Here is a 19,920-nt window from a genome sequence, read left to right on the forward strand (position 1 = left end):
TTTGATGAACATTTATAAGCCTTAAAAACATTGTGCTAGTTGCCAGCATAAAGTAGATCTAGGGAAAGGATGCTCAAGTTTTGATAGTCATGTATTTTGAAAGATAGGATCAGAGGAACCCTCTTGACGCAGATACAATTGTTTTTGCTTATGTGAATTATTACTGATTCACTTTTAACTTTTATGTAATATTTCTTTAAAATATTTAATATATGCCTTTCTAAGTCATTTGTGCAGTATTCATTAACTTCTGGATAGAGTTTATTATTAATCAAAAGGAAAAAATAGAATATTAACAGTGTATTACTAAACTTGATAAAATAGACTCCCAACTTGACTTTGATAATGAAATTTTAAGTCCACATATAAATCAGGCCAGGGAAGTTCCAATCTTCAGTAAAGAGTGATGTAATAGTCCCTCTTTTCTTCTTTTAAGAGTTGGTGAACTCTGTAAGTACAGGTGTTTTAAGAGAATGAATTGGGGTTAGTCTGTAATCAAAATGATAGACCCTAAAAGTTTTCTGATTTGTAGCTATTATTTTTGTGTTAATACAGTGTCATATATTTGTAGAATATTCTGTACTATAATTATTATTTACATCATATATTTGTAATCTCCCCAAACATTTCATCTACCTTATTTCAATTGGTTCTTCAACAGCATTATGGGGTACACAGATATTATTATTTCCATTTTGACAAGTGCAAAATTATAAGGTCAGTGAGGTTATTACCAGCCTCACATCATGTCCGTTAAAAAAGCAAGGGAAGAATGAGAATCAGACTGTACCTTTACCCCCCCTCATTGAGTGTTGTATAGTATTCAGCTTTGTAGTCTCACAGCACTTTTTAAGTCTTGTCAGTTGATGGTTAGTCAATTTCTGCTGTATGCCAGGCTCTGTGCTCTTTGCTTCCTTTGTTTTCTTTATGTGGGTGGGCACCCAGTAGGTAATAAAAAAATACTAGATGTTGGCAATCCAGAATGTATTAAAAAGATAGCAACCTGGATGGCTAGAGATGATGAAAATGACTAGATTGGGGTCAAAGAAAGTGGGATGTTTGATGTAAAGAAGAAAGACTTAAATAGAAAGAGGATAATTCTTTTCAAAGACTTAAAAGGCTACCACTTGGAAATAAGATTATACTCATTTTGGCTCCTTAATATTATGGCCAATTCTAAGAGTTAGGGCTTTTGACCAGCATTGATCTGGACTGATTAGAAAAGTGTTATAGGTTTAATCAGCAGCTAGGTGGTTCTTCCAAGGGCTGAATTAAAACCTATCAGGCAGTGTCACAGAGGACATCCACATTGGGGACAGGATTTCAGATTAGATGACCTCCCAGTGACTGCTAAATATGAAAACACAGTGTTTAGTTAGTTGTGCTTATCAGTCTCTGAGCCAGTTCTCCAGTTATGTGTGTGTATAATTAAGAAGAGGCATTGCCAACAACCTGGGCATGGTGGAATTCTCTTAAAGGTGAATCGGAAGCCAAAAGGTGAAGTTTCAAGACCCTTCTTAGTTGTTGTCCACCTTTAGGGAGATCATTTAATCCTTCTGAGCCTGTTGCTCATTTTTAAAATGAGGATAATAAAACTTATCTGAACAGGGTTGGATATAGATATGATGAAGTACTGTACAAACGTAAGATTTTGTTGTTGTAATTACTATTTTCTGAATTACTTCTTATCTCCATACTTCTGTATTTTTAAGTAAATAAAAGTTTGAAAGTGTAGAAGATACATTATTTGAAATTTTCTTTTTCCCAATACGGCTGTTATAAAATGTTTAAAAATCTATTTGCAGATTGTTAGTGACATGTGGGGTGTCTTAACTAAACAACAAACACATATAAGGTAAATATGCCATTAATGATTTTGTTACCTCCTCTGTTTATTAAGTAGTTATTTACAGTATATTAATTTTATAGTTACATGTTGTACACTCAACATTTGTTAATTGATGTTTCGATTGTTGCCATCCCCCTTCTCCGCTTTTCTCATTATTCCCCATTTATGTAGAGCTCAGCACATCACTTGTTCATTCCCCAAATCGCATCCAGTATGATCTGACTGTAGCCCTATACTAATCTATGCTTGAAGGATACAGCTTTGTGCTTCAGTTTGGCAGGGAAAACAAATTACTCTGTTGATGGTTTTAGGAGCAATGGACAGCTTTTTGAGAGAAGAGCAGGAAAATGTAAAAGTGGACCCACACCTCATTTTTACATAAAATAAATTCCAGATGGAGCAAAGATTTAAATATAGAAAAAAAAATGAAACTCCCAAATAAACCAAGAGATTATTTTTATAATTTTAGGGTTAGAGATGCCTTGTTAAGTATGACATAAAGCCTATAAGCTAGAAAGAAAGATTGACAGGGTTGACCAGATAAATTCTTTGGTTTGGTAAGATACTGTAAGCACTGTTCAAAGAAAAATACAACTTGGAGAAAATAGTTGGAAATTATAACAAGCGCCTAATGACCATCATACATAAAGAACTGCTATAAATTAATAAGAAAAATACTAAAAACCCATTTGAAAAATGAGTGAAAGACTCAAATGGGCAATTGAGAAAAAAAAAAATTCCCATTTTCCCTTTTCCGCTACACTAATGTCCCACAGATCTCCTTTCTGCTCTTTGACCATGACAAGTAGCTTCCTGCCTCTGCAATTTTGCAGTGGTTGTACCCTAAGTCCGTAGTTGTGCCTCCTGCTTTCCGCAGCCTGGCTTGGCGTGACTCACTCCTTTAATCCTTGCTTAAATGCCACCTCCTTCAAGAAGGCTTTCCTGACCATCATTTCTGAGTAGATCCCTTGTCTCCTTCCTTGTTATTCTCCACCATCACACCCTTTTTCTTTCTCTCGGCATTTGTCACCGTGTGTGCTTACATACTGATGTGTTGCCTGTGTCTCCTGAAGGGGGATGGGGTCATTTCTGTTCAGTTCAGTGGTTTATATGCAGTGCCTGGCACATAGGAAAGAATAGTAGTTGAGTGAGCAAAGACTTACGCATGACTTACAGATACATGAAAAAGTGCTCCGTCCCATGGTAAAGATAAAAGTGAAAGCCTTTTTACTTATCAAGTTTGTAAAAATTAATAATACCCAGTGCTTGCAAGCGTGGGAGGAAGTGGGTGGTAGGGCAGTTAGGCAATACAAGCAAAACATACGGTGGGCCTGTCCTTTAACTCTGCAGTTTCACCAGTGCAAATGTGTCCCCTAGAAATGCTCACGGAAATGCAGAGGTGATGGTACAGAGATGCCCACTGTGGTGGTGTATGTAATGTGGAAAATGTGAACAACCAAAATATCCACTAGTGCGGGATTGATTTACTTATGACCCAGTCATAAAGTGGAATTTCTTTATGGAAATATTTCATCATACATCCTTGAATTAAAAAATTACAAGACATATACATGATGATTACACTTTTGTTTAAAATATAAAGATTTTGTATGTGTCTTTGTACATCGGAGGGATATGGAAGGATAAAACTTGTAACTGTTAGGAGCATGGGATTAGAGGATGGAGCAAAGGAAGTTTTAATTCTAATTTCATTCTTTTGTGGGATTTTTTTGGGGAGTAGAGATTATTGAATTTGTGTGTCTATATATTTTCTTTTATAACACACAGCCTTATCTATTGTTCTTTCACCTCACCAGTGATAAATTATTGCATGCACTCTTGAGACAATCCTTGTTCTCGTTTAGAAACAATTTACTGTAACTGTGCCCTTACTTCTACCTGATGCCTTTGAGGGCCAGGGAAAAGAAAAAAGCTTCTGGTATGTAATGCCAAAATTTCTCTTCAATTGAGATGAAGTTTTTTTAAGAGTTCAGAAGGGGACTACCGTTATAACTATACTATGCACCTCTGGAAGAGAAAGGTGGAACTTTTCACAGAAACAAAACAGTCTTTTCAATAATAACTCAACTATAGAAGTAACTATAGAAAAGCACTGAGCTTCACGGGGCTCTCAATTCAGGTAGGATCAGAGCTTTTTGGAAAGGAGAATGGCACATCGACATTTCATTTTGCATAAGTACCAAAGTCATATGCCAATGTAAAAAGGGGAGAGGTAGGACATACATTTTAATTCTCAAGTTGTGAGTATCAGTATCTCCTTTATTCAGGGAACTAGGGGATAAAGTAGGATAGAGACAGCATGATGAAGTAGAAAATATATTGACTCTGAAACCAGTCAATATATAGACCTGGCTTCGCCTCTTACTACCTCTGTAACCTGTTTTCCTTAGCTGCCAGTTAGGATAATAAACAGTTGTAAGTAGGATAATAAATAGTTGTAAGATCAGAGTTAATGGAATGTAATGATCATATTAACATTTTAGGTGCTCGGTAAATGGTAACTGATAATTTTTACTTGGCATGAAAGAAGAATAAAGGAGGATCCATTTCACTTCCTTCATTTGCCCAGTAATTTTACTGTTTGCTAACACATCAATATATTTGAAAGCAAGTCCTCAAATCAGATTGTGTGCTACCTATTCAATTAACCTACCTAATTGAATCATTTGCTCATTCATTCAAAAAAAAAACGATTGAACTCTATGTGCTAGGCATTGTTTTCTAGGTCTTGGAAATAGATCAGTGTTTAGGATAGAGAAGGTATGTGTTATCAAGTCGCACATTTGTGTCTCTGATCCAGACTTCTCCCTTGAACTCCAGATTTATACATACGATTCCCTGTTTGTCATTTCTACTTGGGTGTCTAATGAGAATCTCAAATTTTGTGAACACAATACTGAGCCTCAGAATGTGCTTCCCTGTCAGTACCGTTCTCCTGGATCTCCCTCATCTCATTCTGCTCCTTGCTCTCTCTTCTCCCTAATCATGCCGTCTTTGTTGTTAGCCTATCAGGGAGCCTGCCACCATGAGGCTTTGCCATGTCTGTTCTCCTTGCCTCAAGTGCTCTTCTTCCCTGAGGGATCCTCAGGCTCAAACTCTCAGCTCCTTCAGGCTATGCTCAGATGTCACTCAGTTGGTGACCACACTGATAATATATGCCATCCCAGTCACCCAGCACTCCCTGCATCTTTTACCCTGTTTCCTTTTTTCCCCACAGTATTTATCGCCATGTGATGTATGTTTATTTACTTTTTGTTTGTCTCCTTCAACTTATATGTAAACTCTGTGAGGGCATGGATTTTTTTCCATCTTGTTTACTGCTCAAGGCTCAATGAAATTGAGTGGATGGATGGATTTGTACCTGGTCCTCCTGAAGGGTTCATTTTAGTTAGGAGAGACATATGATAATCAAATAAACCAATAAGTGAAAACTGTGTTTTCTGTGAGAAGATAAAACAGGGAAATGGAGTGGGAGTGATCAAGGTAAGGGGCACTGAATATGGGAGTCAAAGGCGGCTCGCTGATGTTTTAAGGTATAAAATTAGTCTAGTGTGACTGGAGCACAGTGATCAAGAGGGAACCTGGTAGGAGATGAGTTTCCAGGATGGGAGGTGGGGAACCAGATTAGGAGGACTATGTGTAGCATGGTAAGGATTTGAGAGTTTACTTTAATTACAAAAAACCCCATAGCCGATTGTAAAGTTTTAAGTAAGGGAGTGAGTGGCATGTCTGGATTCCCATTTTCAAACGGTTGCTCTCACTGCTGTGATGAGACTCAACACGGGGTCGGGGTGCGGGAAGGGGACCGGAGTGAGATGTGGGGAGGATATATGGGCCTATAAAGATGCAGCCTTTCTTAGGAAATTAAAACTGTCAAGCAAAGGTAAAGCTGGCATTATGTGGCTATTTTTATATTCCAGAGCTGCTGCTGAAAAAAAACCTTGTGTGTGGCTTCCTAAATTGTCCCTAAAGCAGCTAGAATTTACGGCACAGCTGAGGGGCTGCTGAGGACAGGAAGTAGGGGTATGGGACTGTGAGGGCTGCAGAGTTTCTTTTCACTCCCTGCTTTGCCAGGTTATATTACCAGTGAGGTACCTGATACACAGCCAGCGAGCCTTGTTGGCCTAATAAATACCCGTGTAGTCAGATATGGGATATGCAAAATAAACTGTTTTAAAAGACTGTAGCACCAGTTTTGGTTTATAACTTTCAGTTATTTTGATTTCATGTATGTGTCCTGAGGGCATATTACAGAAGTTGTAAAACTCATATTTGTAAGATAAAAATGCGCATGATTGAAGTAAGTGCTTCCGTAGTGATTCAATGATAGTATTTCTTTTTCCATTTCAGAAAACACCAACTTGATCATGGAGAGGTAAAGACTTAATATTACCAAAATTTGGCTTGTTTTAATGTTTGTATATGTTTGGATTTTTCTTTCTAGTTCCATTTTCTAACTTTATTGGTAAGTCAGTAATCATCTTCAAAATAGGCCTCTATGTGTTTTTACGAGAATACTACAAACATGACCATTCATTTGTTAGAGCAGTTAGGTAGGAAACTCATTTGGTCGGCTCTGATCATCCTCAAGGTAATAGCAGTTCATTGCTGGAGACCATTTAGACGCGTATGCAGAGTGTCTTTCGCATGATTAGGGATCACTTTTCTCTCTGCTCACCTTGCCCTGAGGCCTCAGAGATGTGACTGGTTGCTGTTCTCATCTCCTGGTGATTCAGCCTGTTTTTTTTTTAAATTGAGGTATAAATGACATATAATATTATATTTCAGATGTACAACATAATGACTAGAATTTATATATATTGTGGAATATCACCATGTAAGTCTAGTTAACATCCATTACCATACATAGTTATTCAAGGTTTTTTTCTTTTTTTTCTTGTGAAGAGGACTTTTAAGATGTACTCTCTCAGCAACAGCATGGTGACTATAGTTCATGATACTGTATTTCATATTTCCATCTGGTTCAGAAATGTGGGCTTTATTAACCCTAGGCTTGATTCTGAGCAGAATTATAGGACCACTTCCCTTAGGGACTTTATAATTTTAGCCCTCTAATAAAAGGGACAAGTTTGAAAGTGAATTTTAAGACTTTCAGAAATCAAAATATTGATTATAATATTAAATATTATTTCAGAAATCAAAATATTGTTACTAAGAAAAAGTACCCTTTTCCATATATTCACCAATTTAACAATATATTCTTAAACTTCACAAATAGTAGGAGTAAAAATATTTTCTCTTTCTTTCAGCTGGTTTATCATGCATTGCAGCTGTTAGCATATACAGTTCTTGGTGTTTTAATTATGAGACTAAAACTCTTTTTGACGCCACACATGTGCGTTATGGCTTCCTTGATCTGCTCAAGACAGGTGAGATGATTGTTATGTTGGCATTATAGCTGCTATGATAATTTTACCCCAGCCTTTGTTATTGAGTGGCCCTAAAATAATATTAAATTACCCAAAGTTCTTTAAATTGTTTATAATTAAAGTTCTTCATGGTTTTGTACTAATCTTTCCTAAGGGGTAAGGGCCAAAGCAGATCCCTTATCCTTTTAACTTCTAAAATAGTCCTTGGTGTACAACAAACACTCATTCAGTGCAGGCTGAATTCATGAATGATAACTACAGATATTGATAGAAAGCGATGATCGCACAGGGGCCCACACTCAGAAGGACTCTGCACCTAGATTGATGCTCTGCTGTTGCTGTTTTGAACTTCTTAAAAAATGTCAGACAAGGAACCCACATTTTTTTTGTTTTCTGGCTGCACCACGTGGCATGTGGGATCTTAGTTCTTGACCAGGGATTGAACCTATGCCCCCTGCAGTGGGAGCATGGAATCTCAACCACTGGACTGCCAGGAAAGTCCCAAGGAACCCACAGTTTTATTTTGCACTGAGTCTGGCAAATTATGTAGGTAGGCCTGGCCTTACCCGAATCTGGGAGTAGAGCAAGTTGACAGAAGAGTTTCTTAAATCATGTCCCACCTATATTAGGCTAATGGTAGAATTGTTTTGATCCCTCAGGTTATCGTTTCTGGAACTTTTCCTTAGAATTATTAGTCCTGTATCAGGGATTCTAGCAGAGACTGTATTCTTCTCTGGAAAGTTGGATGCAGGCTGGTTTGTACTAACAGTTGTCAATGTATTCTTAATTTGGTTTCAGCTATTTGGATGGCTCTTTTGCAAAGTACATCCTGGTGCTGTTGTTTTTGCTGTGTTAGCAGCCATGTCAATACAAGGTTCAGCAAATCTGCAAACCCAGTGGAATATTGTAGGGGAGTTCAGCAATTTGCCGCAAGAAGAACTTATAGAGTGGATTAAATATAGCACTAAACCAGGTAAAAAAAGGTCATATTATTTAGCTGTGGTTTTCCCTACAGTTTTATGTACAACTGAACAATCCTCAACCCAAGTTACTTCCAATGATTTTACTTCCAGGAAAACTGTGGTTTTCCCTACAGTTCTATGTACAACTGCACAATCCTGAACCCAAGTTACTTTCAATCTTTCTAAGCAATCCTGCTTCTAGATTATCCAGAAAGAGAGAGATGTCAGTCTTGCTTATGTAGTTTGCAAAGGAAATGTTACATCTATTTTCTTAGTAATTTATTTCTCTATTTTACATAAATTCTAATTTTTTTCAAAGTATATCCAAAGTTTTGCATGGCACAATTTAAAATAATTTATGTTATCCTTATTTTCCTAATGAATTTTTAATCTTAGCCCTTCACATTCCTTTTTGAAATGAACTCATGGAATGTGATATTTTATTCATGTATAGAAAGAGAGGTTTTTGTTGTCATCTGAGTATCAAGTGACTGAATATTAAATCATCTTCCAGAATTCCTAGGTGCTATAAAACTTCCCTAGTCAATTTGTTACTTCTTTCCTAGAAGCAAGAAAAGACATTAAAAACAAACAAAAGAAACAGAAATCCTCAATGATGAGACATATGATGAGGCTTTATCTTCCAAGGAAAATAGTTTATCCAGGCTTGGTTGCTGACCACCATTTTATTAGCTACCTGACTTCATTCTGGTTCTGTCATTGACTCTGTATCATGATTTGGGCCTCAGCTTTTTCACCTGGGAAGTAACTGAGTTGACCAGAAGGAGACCCCTTGTCATGCTCACCAGGTGTCTTCCTAAGACCTTCCTTCCTGCTTTGCAGATGCAGTGTTTGCAGGTGCCATGCCTACAATGGCAAGTGTTAAACTCTCCGCACTTCGGCCCATTGTGAATCATCCACATTACGAAGATGCAGGTTTGAGGTTAGTACACAAATATCACATTGTTGAAAACAAATTTTTCTTACAAATAGTGAATGAGGGAACCAGCAAAATAATGAGAAGTGTTTCAAAAGGATATGGTGAACTGGGGTTTATAGAGTTTGGGGACAAAGAATGCTGAAATAAGATGGCTAAGTTCAATACAAACTGTTAAGGCCCCATAGGACAATAAAACTACAGTCTTTGGGGTTATCTTCTCTCCTAGGCAGTAAAAAGAAATCACCCCATGTCTGTTTTATACAGGCTACAGGGCTCCAAACACCCAGGTCCTTATTAGTTATCATCACCTTTTAAGTTCCCCCGAAGATTCACTAGCCTATAGTTTTTATTAAGGTTTTCTTATAGGCTATTTTTCTTGAATTCTGAGGAGTCAGTTGAGATGGAATCCCATTCAAAGAGGATTTTTTTTCTCATTTTCACCAATATAGCCTACTAGAATGATCTTGTTTTTTTGTTTTTTTTTACTAATTTTTTATAAGTTAGAGTGTTGTGTTCTCTTTGTAAAGGAAATAGATTTAATTTTCATGCAATTTCTAGGTTGATCAGCTAGTCATTTCCTAAGTAATTGGTGAATCCTTATTAATATTTTGTGTAACAGCAAGACATACCTTTTATAAATAAAAAGCTTTTTCATTAAAAAATCAATGTTAGCAAACTAATTTCCAGAGCAATTGTGTTGAATAAGTTTCATTTTTTGTATTTTGTTTTTTTTTTTTAATTAGGAATAAAATGGAGAGCCATTTAATGCTAATCGTTTGTTCTCAAAGTTAGGACTGTTGTACCTTTAAAGTAGTCCTGTAGTTGTGTCTGTGTAGCTCATACTCTTACTTGTGATAGAGTGATGGAGAATTTAAAACAAAAACAAGCACTCAAACAAACCAAAAGACTAAGTTTGGAAATGAAGAGATTCATTAAACTGAACTTTTTCTCTCAGGACTCTTGTGCTACCTGTGCTTTTCTCCATTGACCTCCCCAGTGCCCCTCAGCAGGAACTCCTGTGCAGAATGTTCCCTTGACCTGATTCTTCTGTACAGTCTTTCTTCTAGTTCCATTCAGTGCTTTTGTCCAAATAGGTTGATTGCATTCTTTTGATCTTGAAAATCTTCTGCCTAATTATTTTTCTTTAGAGCCAGAACAAAAATAGTATATTCAATGTATAGTCGAAAAGCAGCTGAAGAAGTGAAGCGAGAATTGATAAAGTTACAAGTGAATTACTACGTTCTGGAAGAGTCCTGGTGTATAAGAAGATCCAAGTGAGTACTTAATACAGCATTTTATATTCAGAAGACATTAAAGTTAATTCAGTCTCATGGCAAGTGCTTTACTAGTTGTATGTGTGAGATGTATATAATAGCAAAGTACAAGCAGAAAAAACTTTTTTGATAATTATTTGGAGTTTTTTCTTTTCTAGTCATTTTAAACATCTATTTATTTTATAATGATTTACATGTGCACATTACCTTAAAGGTATTGGCACTTATTGATAATTTCCCAAATTGTTCATATTTGCCTTTGATGTTCTTTTGAGAAACATTTATTTAAAGTTGGATGTATTTTCTTTCAAAAGACTTGTGGAGTCTGAAACCAAATAATGGAGAGTCTCATTATAATGAAGTCAGGCAGCTTTGTCCATACCACATCTCTGCACCATACCATATCCTGTGATAGATGGGACCCCCCCTCCCAGCATCAACTCAGAGTGAACTTCTTTCTTTCTGTTTTGCATCTTATTTGAGTGGGAAAATAATTAACCTTATGGTGACCCATATTCTCTTAGGTTTATAGTTTTAAAAAGTATCTATTTCCACAGAGAAGTTCACTAAGCAGATTAGAGCAATAAGAGTAAGATTTTAAAAGCAAATGTGAATTCTAAAGTTGACTATTTAGAAATGTTACACTTGGGTGACTAGACAGCAGATGATAGCTTGCTATTAAAATATCAGAGCATTCACCCCATGAGGAATACAGAAAGGAATAGTTTTATCAGAAATCAAGGATATTTTATGGAATACTATTATTTTTAAAATTCTCACTACTCTTTAAGTAAACAGAAGTCTCCAGGAGATTGCTGTATCTGTGGCTTAATCATACTCATTTACCATGTATTTCAACAATACACAAGGGTGTTAAGATGAAATGATTAATATTGACTTAGGAGTAAAGATAGTTCTGTGACACAGTACCTATCAAGCATTGCCCACAAGGAAACTCAAATAAATTTTTATTGTTGAATGATTTTCCATTGAATATGTCACAGGTGATTTGAATTTAATCAGGATCTACAGAAAATGTTATTGAGTCATAATTTAGAAAACGCTTTAAGTCTTTATGAACGTAAGAATATATGTGAAACTTATATACATAAACTTTAACTTTGTTATATAAATTCAGGACAAAAAGTCATAAGCATCTCTCATAACAATTTGATGAAGACACTGTAACAAATGAATGGTGGGCTGACATTTGCAGTCAGAAGGACTGTTTTTTGGCAGAGATTTCCACCAGCATTGGGATCTTCTTTACTGACTTAGGGTTTACTCTCCAACTCTCCAGTTCAGTGATGCCAGCCTGAAACACCTGTAGGTTACTGGAACATAAAAATTATTTCATGACCTTTTTTCTCCAAGCTAATGATGAACCTTGATTCAAGATTCTTCATTTTTTCCTAGCCTCCTGCATAGTGTTATGAATATGTGGAAATTGCAGAGGCTAAGGTGCTTCATTCTGAAAAGAAAAAAGGGACTTCCCTGGTGGCGCAGTGGTTAAAAATCCGCCTGCCAGTGCAGGGGACATGGGTTCAATCCCTGGTCCGGGAAGATCCACATGCCATGGAGCAACTAAGCCCGTTGATGTTGATGGAGCTAAGATGTTGACAGAGCTCCTTGGATTTGCATAGTTGTAGTAGTCTCATGTTCTGATGGGCAGAGCACTGGTTTTTGTACACAAGAAAGGATCAAAAGACAAATTTGGGAAGTATGGCAATAAATCTTGCACACTAAACAAAGTCAGCAGTAAAGTAACTGGCTTCTGATCATCTCCATTTAGAGCTCACTTACAGGCATTAAGACTGAGAGTTGAGAGGGGTGGAGGTGTGTGCCAGCTTCCCCGCCTCTGGACCTTGACTTGCCCTTGTTGTATTTGTTGCAGCAGGAGTGGGGAGGGAGGAAGCTGAAGAAGTGGCTTCCTCTCATCTGGTTTCCCTGCTCAGTTACTGAAAGAACACTATCTACTACAGGATTATAAGTCTCAGGAAATCTTAGATAGGTGCACTCTGCTTAAAGCTGGAGACAAAACACAGCTGTGCTTTCTGTCCTGACAGGGAAGCAGGTGGAGGGCGCAGACAGAAGAGGAAAGGGAAGAAGGACTAATACTTAGCACATACCTTTGCAGAAGGAAGAACTGAGTTTCTGGCCAGAGAGCTCTCTACCAGAATCGGGATCTTCTTTATTCCCTTGGCCCTCACTCTCCAATTCTTTCTGTTATGCCAGCCTGAGACAGCTGTATGTTACTGGAAAAGAAAGCTATGGCAGAACAGGGGGAGCAAGTGGGGAATTCAAATAGGAGAAGAAAGGGAAGAGGGACTAATATCTATCTGGAGCTTAAACTGTGCTTGGCACCTTGGTAGGCACTGTATTTATGTGCTCTCATTAACAGAGTGGGCTAATTGTGTGCTTGATTATTCCTTAAATACTTGATACCCTGTGTTCAAATACAAGTAGGAAAATATACTCAAATGCAAGTTGTAGATGAGTTTTTAATTAACTCCTTTTTTATTCTCAGTTCTCTGCTCTCTTTCTCATTAATTCCCATAATAGAGTTGACATAAAATTAAAATACGTGAATTCAGAAGAAAATTATTCAGATTTTCACTAATGCCATTTTAAAGATGTAGCTGGCTGGCCTGGGGAAACTTCAGAAAACTCGGAAAAGGACTAAAGGATGTTAGACAGAGCTCACAAAGGCAGCTCTTTGCCCTCTTCTTTTCCTGAAAGCAATTGAACTCAGTAGCTGGTACTTCATATATGTTTTACTCTCTACTGTCATTGGCCTGCAGTGTAATAACGGTTTGGCCTTAGTATGTGTGAGAAAATTAAAACATAGAAAATCCAAGTTCAGTCATATTTTCGTACATCGATAGAATCTAGTGTCGACAAGGGTGTGCAAAAAAGTGTGCACTGAACACTCTGCAGGAACACTCACTGGTAATACCTTTTTGGGAGATACTTTGATAGAAGCAAAGTGAAAATTGTATAGCCTTTTGACATAGTGATAGTGCTGCTTCTAGAAGTTTAGCTTACAGAAAAATATGGGCATAACATTGTTTATATCAGCATTGTTTTATAATGACAAAATGAGAAACAAAATATCCATCCATAAAAGAGTCGTTAAATAATACATAGAATTACTAGCATCTATGAAAAAGAATAAAGTAGGTCTTTATGAAATGCAACAATGACCACTTTTCATTCCTAAGTGAGGAGTCCCAGATTAATCTTGTTTTTGTAAAAGCAACCCAGGAGCATCTGTGAATACGAATATGTCTGTGCCTATGTTTTTGTGTGCTTGTATGTCTGAACGTGAAAAGGTCTAGCAGAATGTATGCTGGATTGTTTATAGAAGCCACCTCTGAGAAACGGTGTTGGAGGTGACAGTGACTCACTTATTTATTTTGATAGGTTTATATTTTGACACTTTTTGGGTGAAGGTTACCTTTAAATTAAAAATGTTATTGAAAAGGAGAAAGCATGTGCATTTCTGTCTAGTGCTTGCCTCGTGGTGGAGAGCAGGGGAGTGGGACTGCCATTGGGAATAAAAGGGACTTGTTGGAAATGGTTTTTTCTCTTATAAAGAAAAGTGAAACAACTATGACAAAACATAAGCTGTTGCAAATCTCTATAATTTTTCCTTGATTTTTCTGTTTTTAATATTTTAAAAAAACATAAACATTGTGAAATTCCTTTCACCTTTTTTGTTTCTATTGATATTTGGAAGAGTCCAGCCCAGTTGTCTTGTAAGAATGTTCCACATTTGGATTTGTCTAATTTATTCCACATGATTAGATTCAGTTTGACAAAATTTGGCAAGAATAGTACATAGAAGATGTGTACTTCCATTATGTCACTTTGGTAGGTACCTGTAACTTTGTTCTATTATTGGTGATGCTAAGTTTGATCACTTGATTAAAGAATGTTCCCCAATTCTCTCCATTTTAAGTAGACAAATCTCCTTTATAATCAATAGCCTTTCACCAGGTAGTTCTTGCATCCACTTCTTATAATTCCCTGAATCAGTTATTACATTGATGATTATAAAATAGTTAGGTAATATAGATTTGAAAGTAATATATCAGTTACTGATTAGGTGATCTTTGACGTTACTATTGTAATTGTTTGGGGGCACCATGTACTGTACCCATATAAGATGGCAAACTTGATGGGTGTGAGTGTCCTGACTGTTCTACCAACCAGCCATTCCCATCTCTCTCCCTCTCCTTGGGCCTCCCTACTCCCTGAGACACAGGCCAATTAATAACCTTTCAGTGGCCTCTAAGTGTTCAAGTGAAAGAGCTACATGTCTCTCACTTTAAATCAAAAGTTAGAAATGTTTAAGTTTAGTAAGGAAAGCATGTCAAAAGCCAAGATTGGCCAAAAGCTAGGTCTCTTGTGCCAAACAGTTAGCCACATTGTGAATGCAAAGGAAAAGTTCTTGAAAGAAATTAAAAGTGCTACTCCAATGAATACATGAACGATAAGAAAGTGAAACAGCCTTATTGCTGATATGGAGAAAGTTTTAGTGGTCTGGATGGAAGATCAGACCAGTCACAACATTTCCTTAACCCAAAGCCTAATTCAGAGCAAGGCCCTAACTCTCTTCAGTTCTATGAAGGCTGAGAAGGTAAGGAAGCTGCAGAAGAAAAGTTTGAAACTATAGAGTTTGGTTCATGAGATTTAAGGAAAGAAGCCGTCTCCATAACATCAAAGCGCAAGGTGAAGTGGCAAGTGCTGATGTACAAGCTGCAGCAAGTTATCCAGAAGATCTAGCTAAGATCATTAATGAAGGTGGCTACCCTAAACAACAGATTTTCAATGATGAAATCGCCTTCTATTGGAAGAAGATGCCATCTAGGACTTTCATAGCTAGAGAGGATAAGTCCATGCCTGGCTTCAAAGCTTCAAAGAACAGGCTGACTCTTATTAGAGGCTAAAGCAGCTGATGACTTGACGTTGAAGCCAGTGCTCCATTTATCATTCTGAAAATCCTAGGGCCCTTATGAATTATGCTAAACCTGTTTTGCCTGCGCTCTATAAATGGAACAACAGAGCCTGAGTGACAGCACAACTGTTTATTTACAACATGGTTTACTGATTTTGTTAAGCCCGCTGTTGAGACCTACTGCTCGGGAAAAAAAGATTCATTTCAAAATATGACTGCTCATTGACAATGCACCTGGTCACCCAAGAGCTCTGGTGGATGTACGACAAGATTAACGTTTTCATGCCTGCTCATGCAACATCCATTCTGCAGCCCATAGATCAAGAGTAATTTCCAAGTCTTATAATTTAAGAAATATATTTTGTAAGGCTATAACTGCCATAGCTAGTGATTCCTCTGATGGATCTGGGCAAAGTCAGTTGAAAACCTTTTTGGAAAGGATCCACCATTCTAGATACCATTAAGAACCTTTGTGATTCATGGGAAGAGCTCAAAGTCTCAACATTAGCAGGAGCTTGGAAGAAGCTGATTCCAGCCCTCATGGATGACTTTGAGGGGTTCAAGGCTTCAGTGGAGGCAGTAACTGCAGATGTGGTAGAAATAGCAAGACAACCAGAAGTAGAAGTGGAGCCTGAAGATGTGACTGAATTGCTGTAATCTCATGATAAGACTAATGGATGAGGAGTTACTTCTTATGCATAAGCAAAGAAAGTAATTTTTTGAGATGGAATCTACTCCTGGTGAAGATGCTGTGAAGATTGTTAAAATGACAACAAAGGATTTAGAATATTATATAAACTCAGTTGATAAAGCAACAGCAGGGTTTGAGAGTACTGATTCCAGTTTTGAAGGAAGTTCTACTGTGGGTAAAACACTGTCAAACAGCATTGCATGCTACAGAGAAATCATTCATGAAAGGAAAAGTCCATCAAGGTGGCAAACTTCATTATTGTCTTATTTTAAGAAATTGCCACAGCCACCCCCGCTGTCTGCAACCATCACCTTGATCAGTCAGTAGCCATCAACATCAAAGCAAGGCCCCCCGCCAGCAAAAAGATTGTGAAGCCTTATCACTGAAGTCTCAGTGATGGTTAACGTTATTTTAGCAATAAAGAATTTTTAAATTAAGGTATGTAATTCTACTGCACACTTAATAGACTTCAATATAAACATAACTTTTATATGCACTTGGAAACTAAAAAATGTAACTCACTTTATTGCAATGTTTGCTTTATTGTGGTGGTCTGGAGCCAAACCCGCGATCTCCCGGAGGTACGCCTGTATGATGTTCTGTGTCAGTATATTACCACTGAGTATGTGCTTGATACAGTCTCTCCCTTAATCGCTTATGTCATGGGTACTTCCCATTTTACAAATGTGGAGAGGGAGACTGAGTGAACTACCCAATACAAAATTCTTGGTAAGTAGCTGAGGCAGAATTCAATGGAGATTTCCTACCCCAACACCTGAATTCATGTATATTATATGTCTTTTCTTTCTTTATAGTTACCTTCGCTGTGTTCACCTTATTCTCAAGAGGATTTATGGTAGCTTACATAAATATAAATAACTATGATAGGATTTAAAAAAAAAACTAAGAAAAAAATGACATGAGAGCAGGAACATAAAAAGTGTGTTCCTTTATCTGCCATTATATAATGTACATTGATTTTTAATCTGCACATTAACTTTTCTAGGCCTGGTTGCAGTATGCCTGAAATCTGGGATGTGGAAGATCCTGCTAATGCTGGGAAACCTCCCTTATGTACCCTCTTAGTAAAGGAGTCCAAGCCTCACTTCACCACTGTATTCCAGAATAGTGTTTACAAAGTCTTAGAAGTTATAGAGGAATGACCGCTGCCTACAGAGAAGTCCACCAGTAATGGTTATCATGTTTTGCTAATAGCTTATGCCTTGTTTTTAATTCAAATCCCCAAAACTTTTATAAGTAACTGTTTTCAAATGAAAAACATCTTATTTGGTCAATTTGAATGTCATTCTGATTGTAAAAATACTTATACGTTTATCAGTTGGTTACTATTTCAATGCACCCCTTAAAATTTGCTATGCAAATGAGTATATGCTTGTACTTGACTTAAATATTTGTCCTAAAGTGAGCAAAGCTACCTGTATAAAAAATATGATGGGTCGTGACAAGGGTGATATGAAAATATAGTCACTTACGGACCGTTTAGGGGCTCATTTTACAGTTCGTGGACTATTGATGCCACTTGCTTTATTCTCTGCGTTTTGCTGTTGTCTTTTGAACATTTCAGCGATTATTGTAAGTTCCTCAGTCAAGTCAGCCCCTGTCATCAACTTCAGTAAGAATAGATGGGGCAGACATGCGTATTTGCTATGTAGAACTCTGTTTGTTTCACTTCTTCACATTCTTTTCTCTGTTGCTCTCGTTAATGAAGCATTTCCTGCCTGTTATTAATCCAAGCTCTTGGACCTAGTCCTTAAGACCAAATTCCTGTTAACTGCCAACCATGTGGCATTAGTGTGTGTGCGTCTGTCTGTCTGTCTCTCTCTTTCTCAATATTCTTTGTCAAATAAGTGCTATTTACACATTTAGTTGCTTAGCAAGTACTTATTCTTGGTTTAAAAAATTTAATGACAATTGTGTATTTTTAGTATTCATTTTTAGTATTGTTCAAATGTTTATATTTTAATAACTTTAAACCACTTAAAATTTTTCATGTATAATTGTAGACTTAAGAAAACTATTTTGAACAACCACAAATATAATGCATCTAGAAACTAATGTATATTTGAGTAGACATAATTTATAGTGGAACAGTAGACTGTAGTATGTGGTAATTTTTCTTTTACTATTAAGATACAATAAAATATGACTAATTTTTTTTGTCAAATAAGTAAATGAATAATGATAAGTGAATGGAGTTTTTATATTTTACTTTTAAAATTGCCTGTCTTTAATAAGACGAAGCCTTAAACCTTATGTTATAATTTTGGTTCCAAAAAGCATCATTTCAGTATGAGGAATGAGTATATTCAGCCTTCCTCTTTGTTTTTTTTCTTTCCTGTTTATTTTTATTTGGAAAATTTTCCAACCTGCTTTAAATTTCTAGTATGAATTTTTGTTTCTTAAAAGTTAATTTGTGTGAAATGAGATTCTTCAAAACAGTGAATCCTCATAGTTTTGAGAAATGGTTTTAAGATTTAACGTTCTAAGCAAACCATGACTCTGGTGGACTACACGTTTAATTACACAGTGTTCTCTTTATTAACCACAGGCAGATTAACCTCATTGTGGATTGTCCTTGAGACCTGAGTCCTCAGGGATGGTTTCCGGTGCCCACTCCGGGGAGCCAGTGAAGAGCTGTTCTCTTTCTGCCTTCTCACCAGAGCCCAAGGACAAGCCTGGTCTGGGGGAGGCACTAGCTTGCTTAGAGCAGACAGCTGCCGAGACAGCCTGGGCTGAGGACTGTGCAGCCCCCAGTCTTCCCCAGAGCCCGCCTCTCCCAGGGAGCCTCCTTCCAGCGGAGATTGTCAGTGTCTTCAGGTGCCTGCCCCCTCTTTCTCACTTACCGGGTGACTTATTTCTTGGTCTTTTGCCAGTCAGAAAACAAGGAAGCATCTGGGGAGTTGTGGATTAGGAGTAGAATTTGAGCAATGATGAAGCAATGCAGAAAAATGGCAAGTGGGCACTTGAGGTCGAGGAGGATGAGAGGCACCATGGGCAGGAAGAGCGGAAGTGTGTGCTCTGCTTTATTTGCCATTGTTTCTCTCGTAAATATGTTTTATACATCCAGCAGTTACAATTTTTTAAAAAAAATTTTACTTTTAAAGTTCTCTATTCTTCCCACCTTTCAGGAATTCCTTTCCCAGTAAGTTCACATGTAATTATTTGAAATTCTATATAGGAAAAACATTAAAATACTGTTATAACTGTTTCATATGCTGGGAAAAGATAAAAGTAATCAAATTAGTTTTTTTTTTTTTTTTTTTGCCAGAAGACTCCTTTTGTAACAGTATTTATTGATGTAACTCCACCAGCAAACTATGAGTATATTTTAGGCCAGTCAGTTTAGAACAGAGGCCTTGGGCTACACTGCACACTCAGCCTTGGTCACATCTGGTAGCAGCCGGTGCTGTAGATTATTAATATCTTTTATGGCAGCACAGAGTAGTGGTAGGTTTGATATACATGACAAAATAGTATTAAAGCTCAGTATTTTATGCATTTTTAGCATTTAAAAATATTTTGCTTTAGTGTGAGGAAGGTTAGGATGGGCAAGGAAGTGATAAAATAGCTATTGCTATGACATAAAAAAAAACAAAGTTGGGGCATTATTTCTATAAAAAGATAAGCCTCTAAAAGTGCTTAGCAGAAACAGCGTAGTGTTAAAATAGAACAATGATACTAAGGAGAAAATGAAAGGATGTATCAGAAATAAAGTGATAATGCATAGGGGAATTGTATTTTTATGAATTTTATGCCAGTTTACATGTACTATATATGTTAAATAAAAAAGATCATGAAAAATATAGAAAGTG

At 36.9% G+C, this 19,920-nt stretch overlaps 1 protein-coding gene across 3 annotated transcripts in view; it reads left to right on the forward strand.

Moving 5' to 3' along the window:
• The window catches only part of DPY19L1 (dpy-19 like C-mannosyltransferase 1), a 95,123-nt gene extending 75,752 nt beyond the window's left edge, over positions 1-19,371 (forward strand). The window contains exons 16-23 of one of the 3 annotated variants that reach the window (XM_030857522.2): positions 1,806-1,855; positions 6,221-6,245; positions 7,141-7,260; positions 8,059-8,233; positions 9,066-9,165; positions 10,311-10,436; positions 17,094-17,281; positions 18,657-19,371. In XM_030857522.2, coding sequence (XP_030713382.2) covers positions 1,806-1,855; positions 6,221-6,245; positions 7,141-7,260; positions 8,059-8,233; positions 9,066-9,165; positions 10,311-10,436; positions 17,094-17,250 — 753 coding nt within the window. In that variant the 3' untranslated portion in view covers positions 17,251-17,281; positions 18,657-19,371. Of the gene's footprint in view, positions 1-1,805; positions 1,856-6,220; positions 6,246-7,140; positions 7,261-8,058; positions 8,234-9,065; positions 9,166-10,310; positions 10,437-17,093 lie in introns of all 3 variants that reach the window. The other 2 variants (XM_030857523.2, XM_030857521.2) reach the window with 2 other exon arrangements.
• Positions 19,372-19,920: the final 549 nt, after the last annotated feature.

The sequence above is a fragment of the Globicephala melas genome, chromosome 9 (genome assembly GCF_963455315.2).
Source record: "Globicephala melas chromosome 9, mGloMel1.2, whole genome shotgun sequence".
Lineage (NCBI taxonomy): Eukaryota > Metazoa > Chordata > Mammalia > Artiodactyla > Delphinidae > Globicephala > Globicephala melas.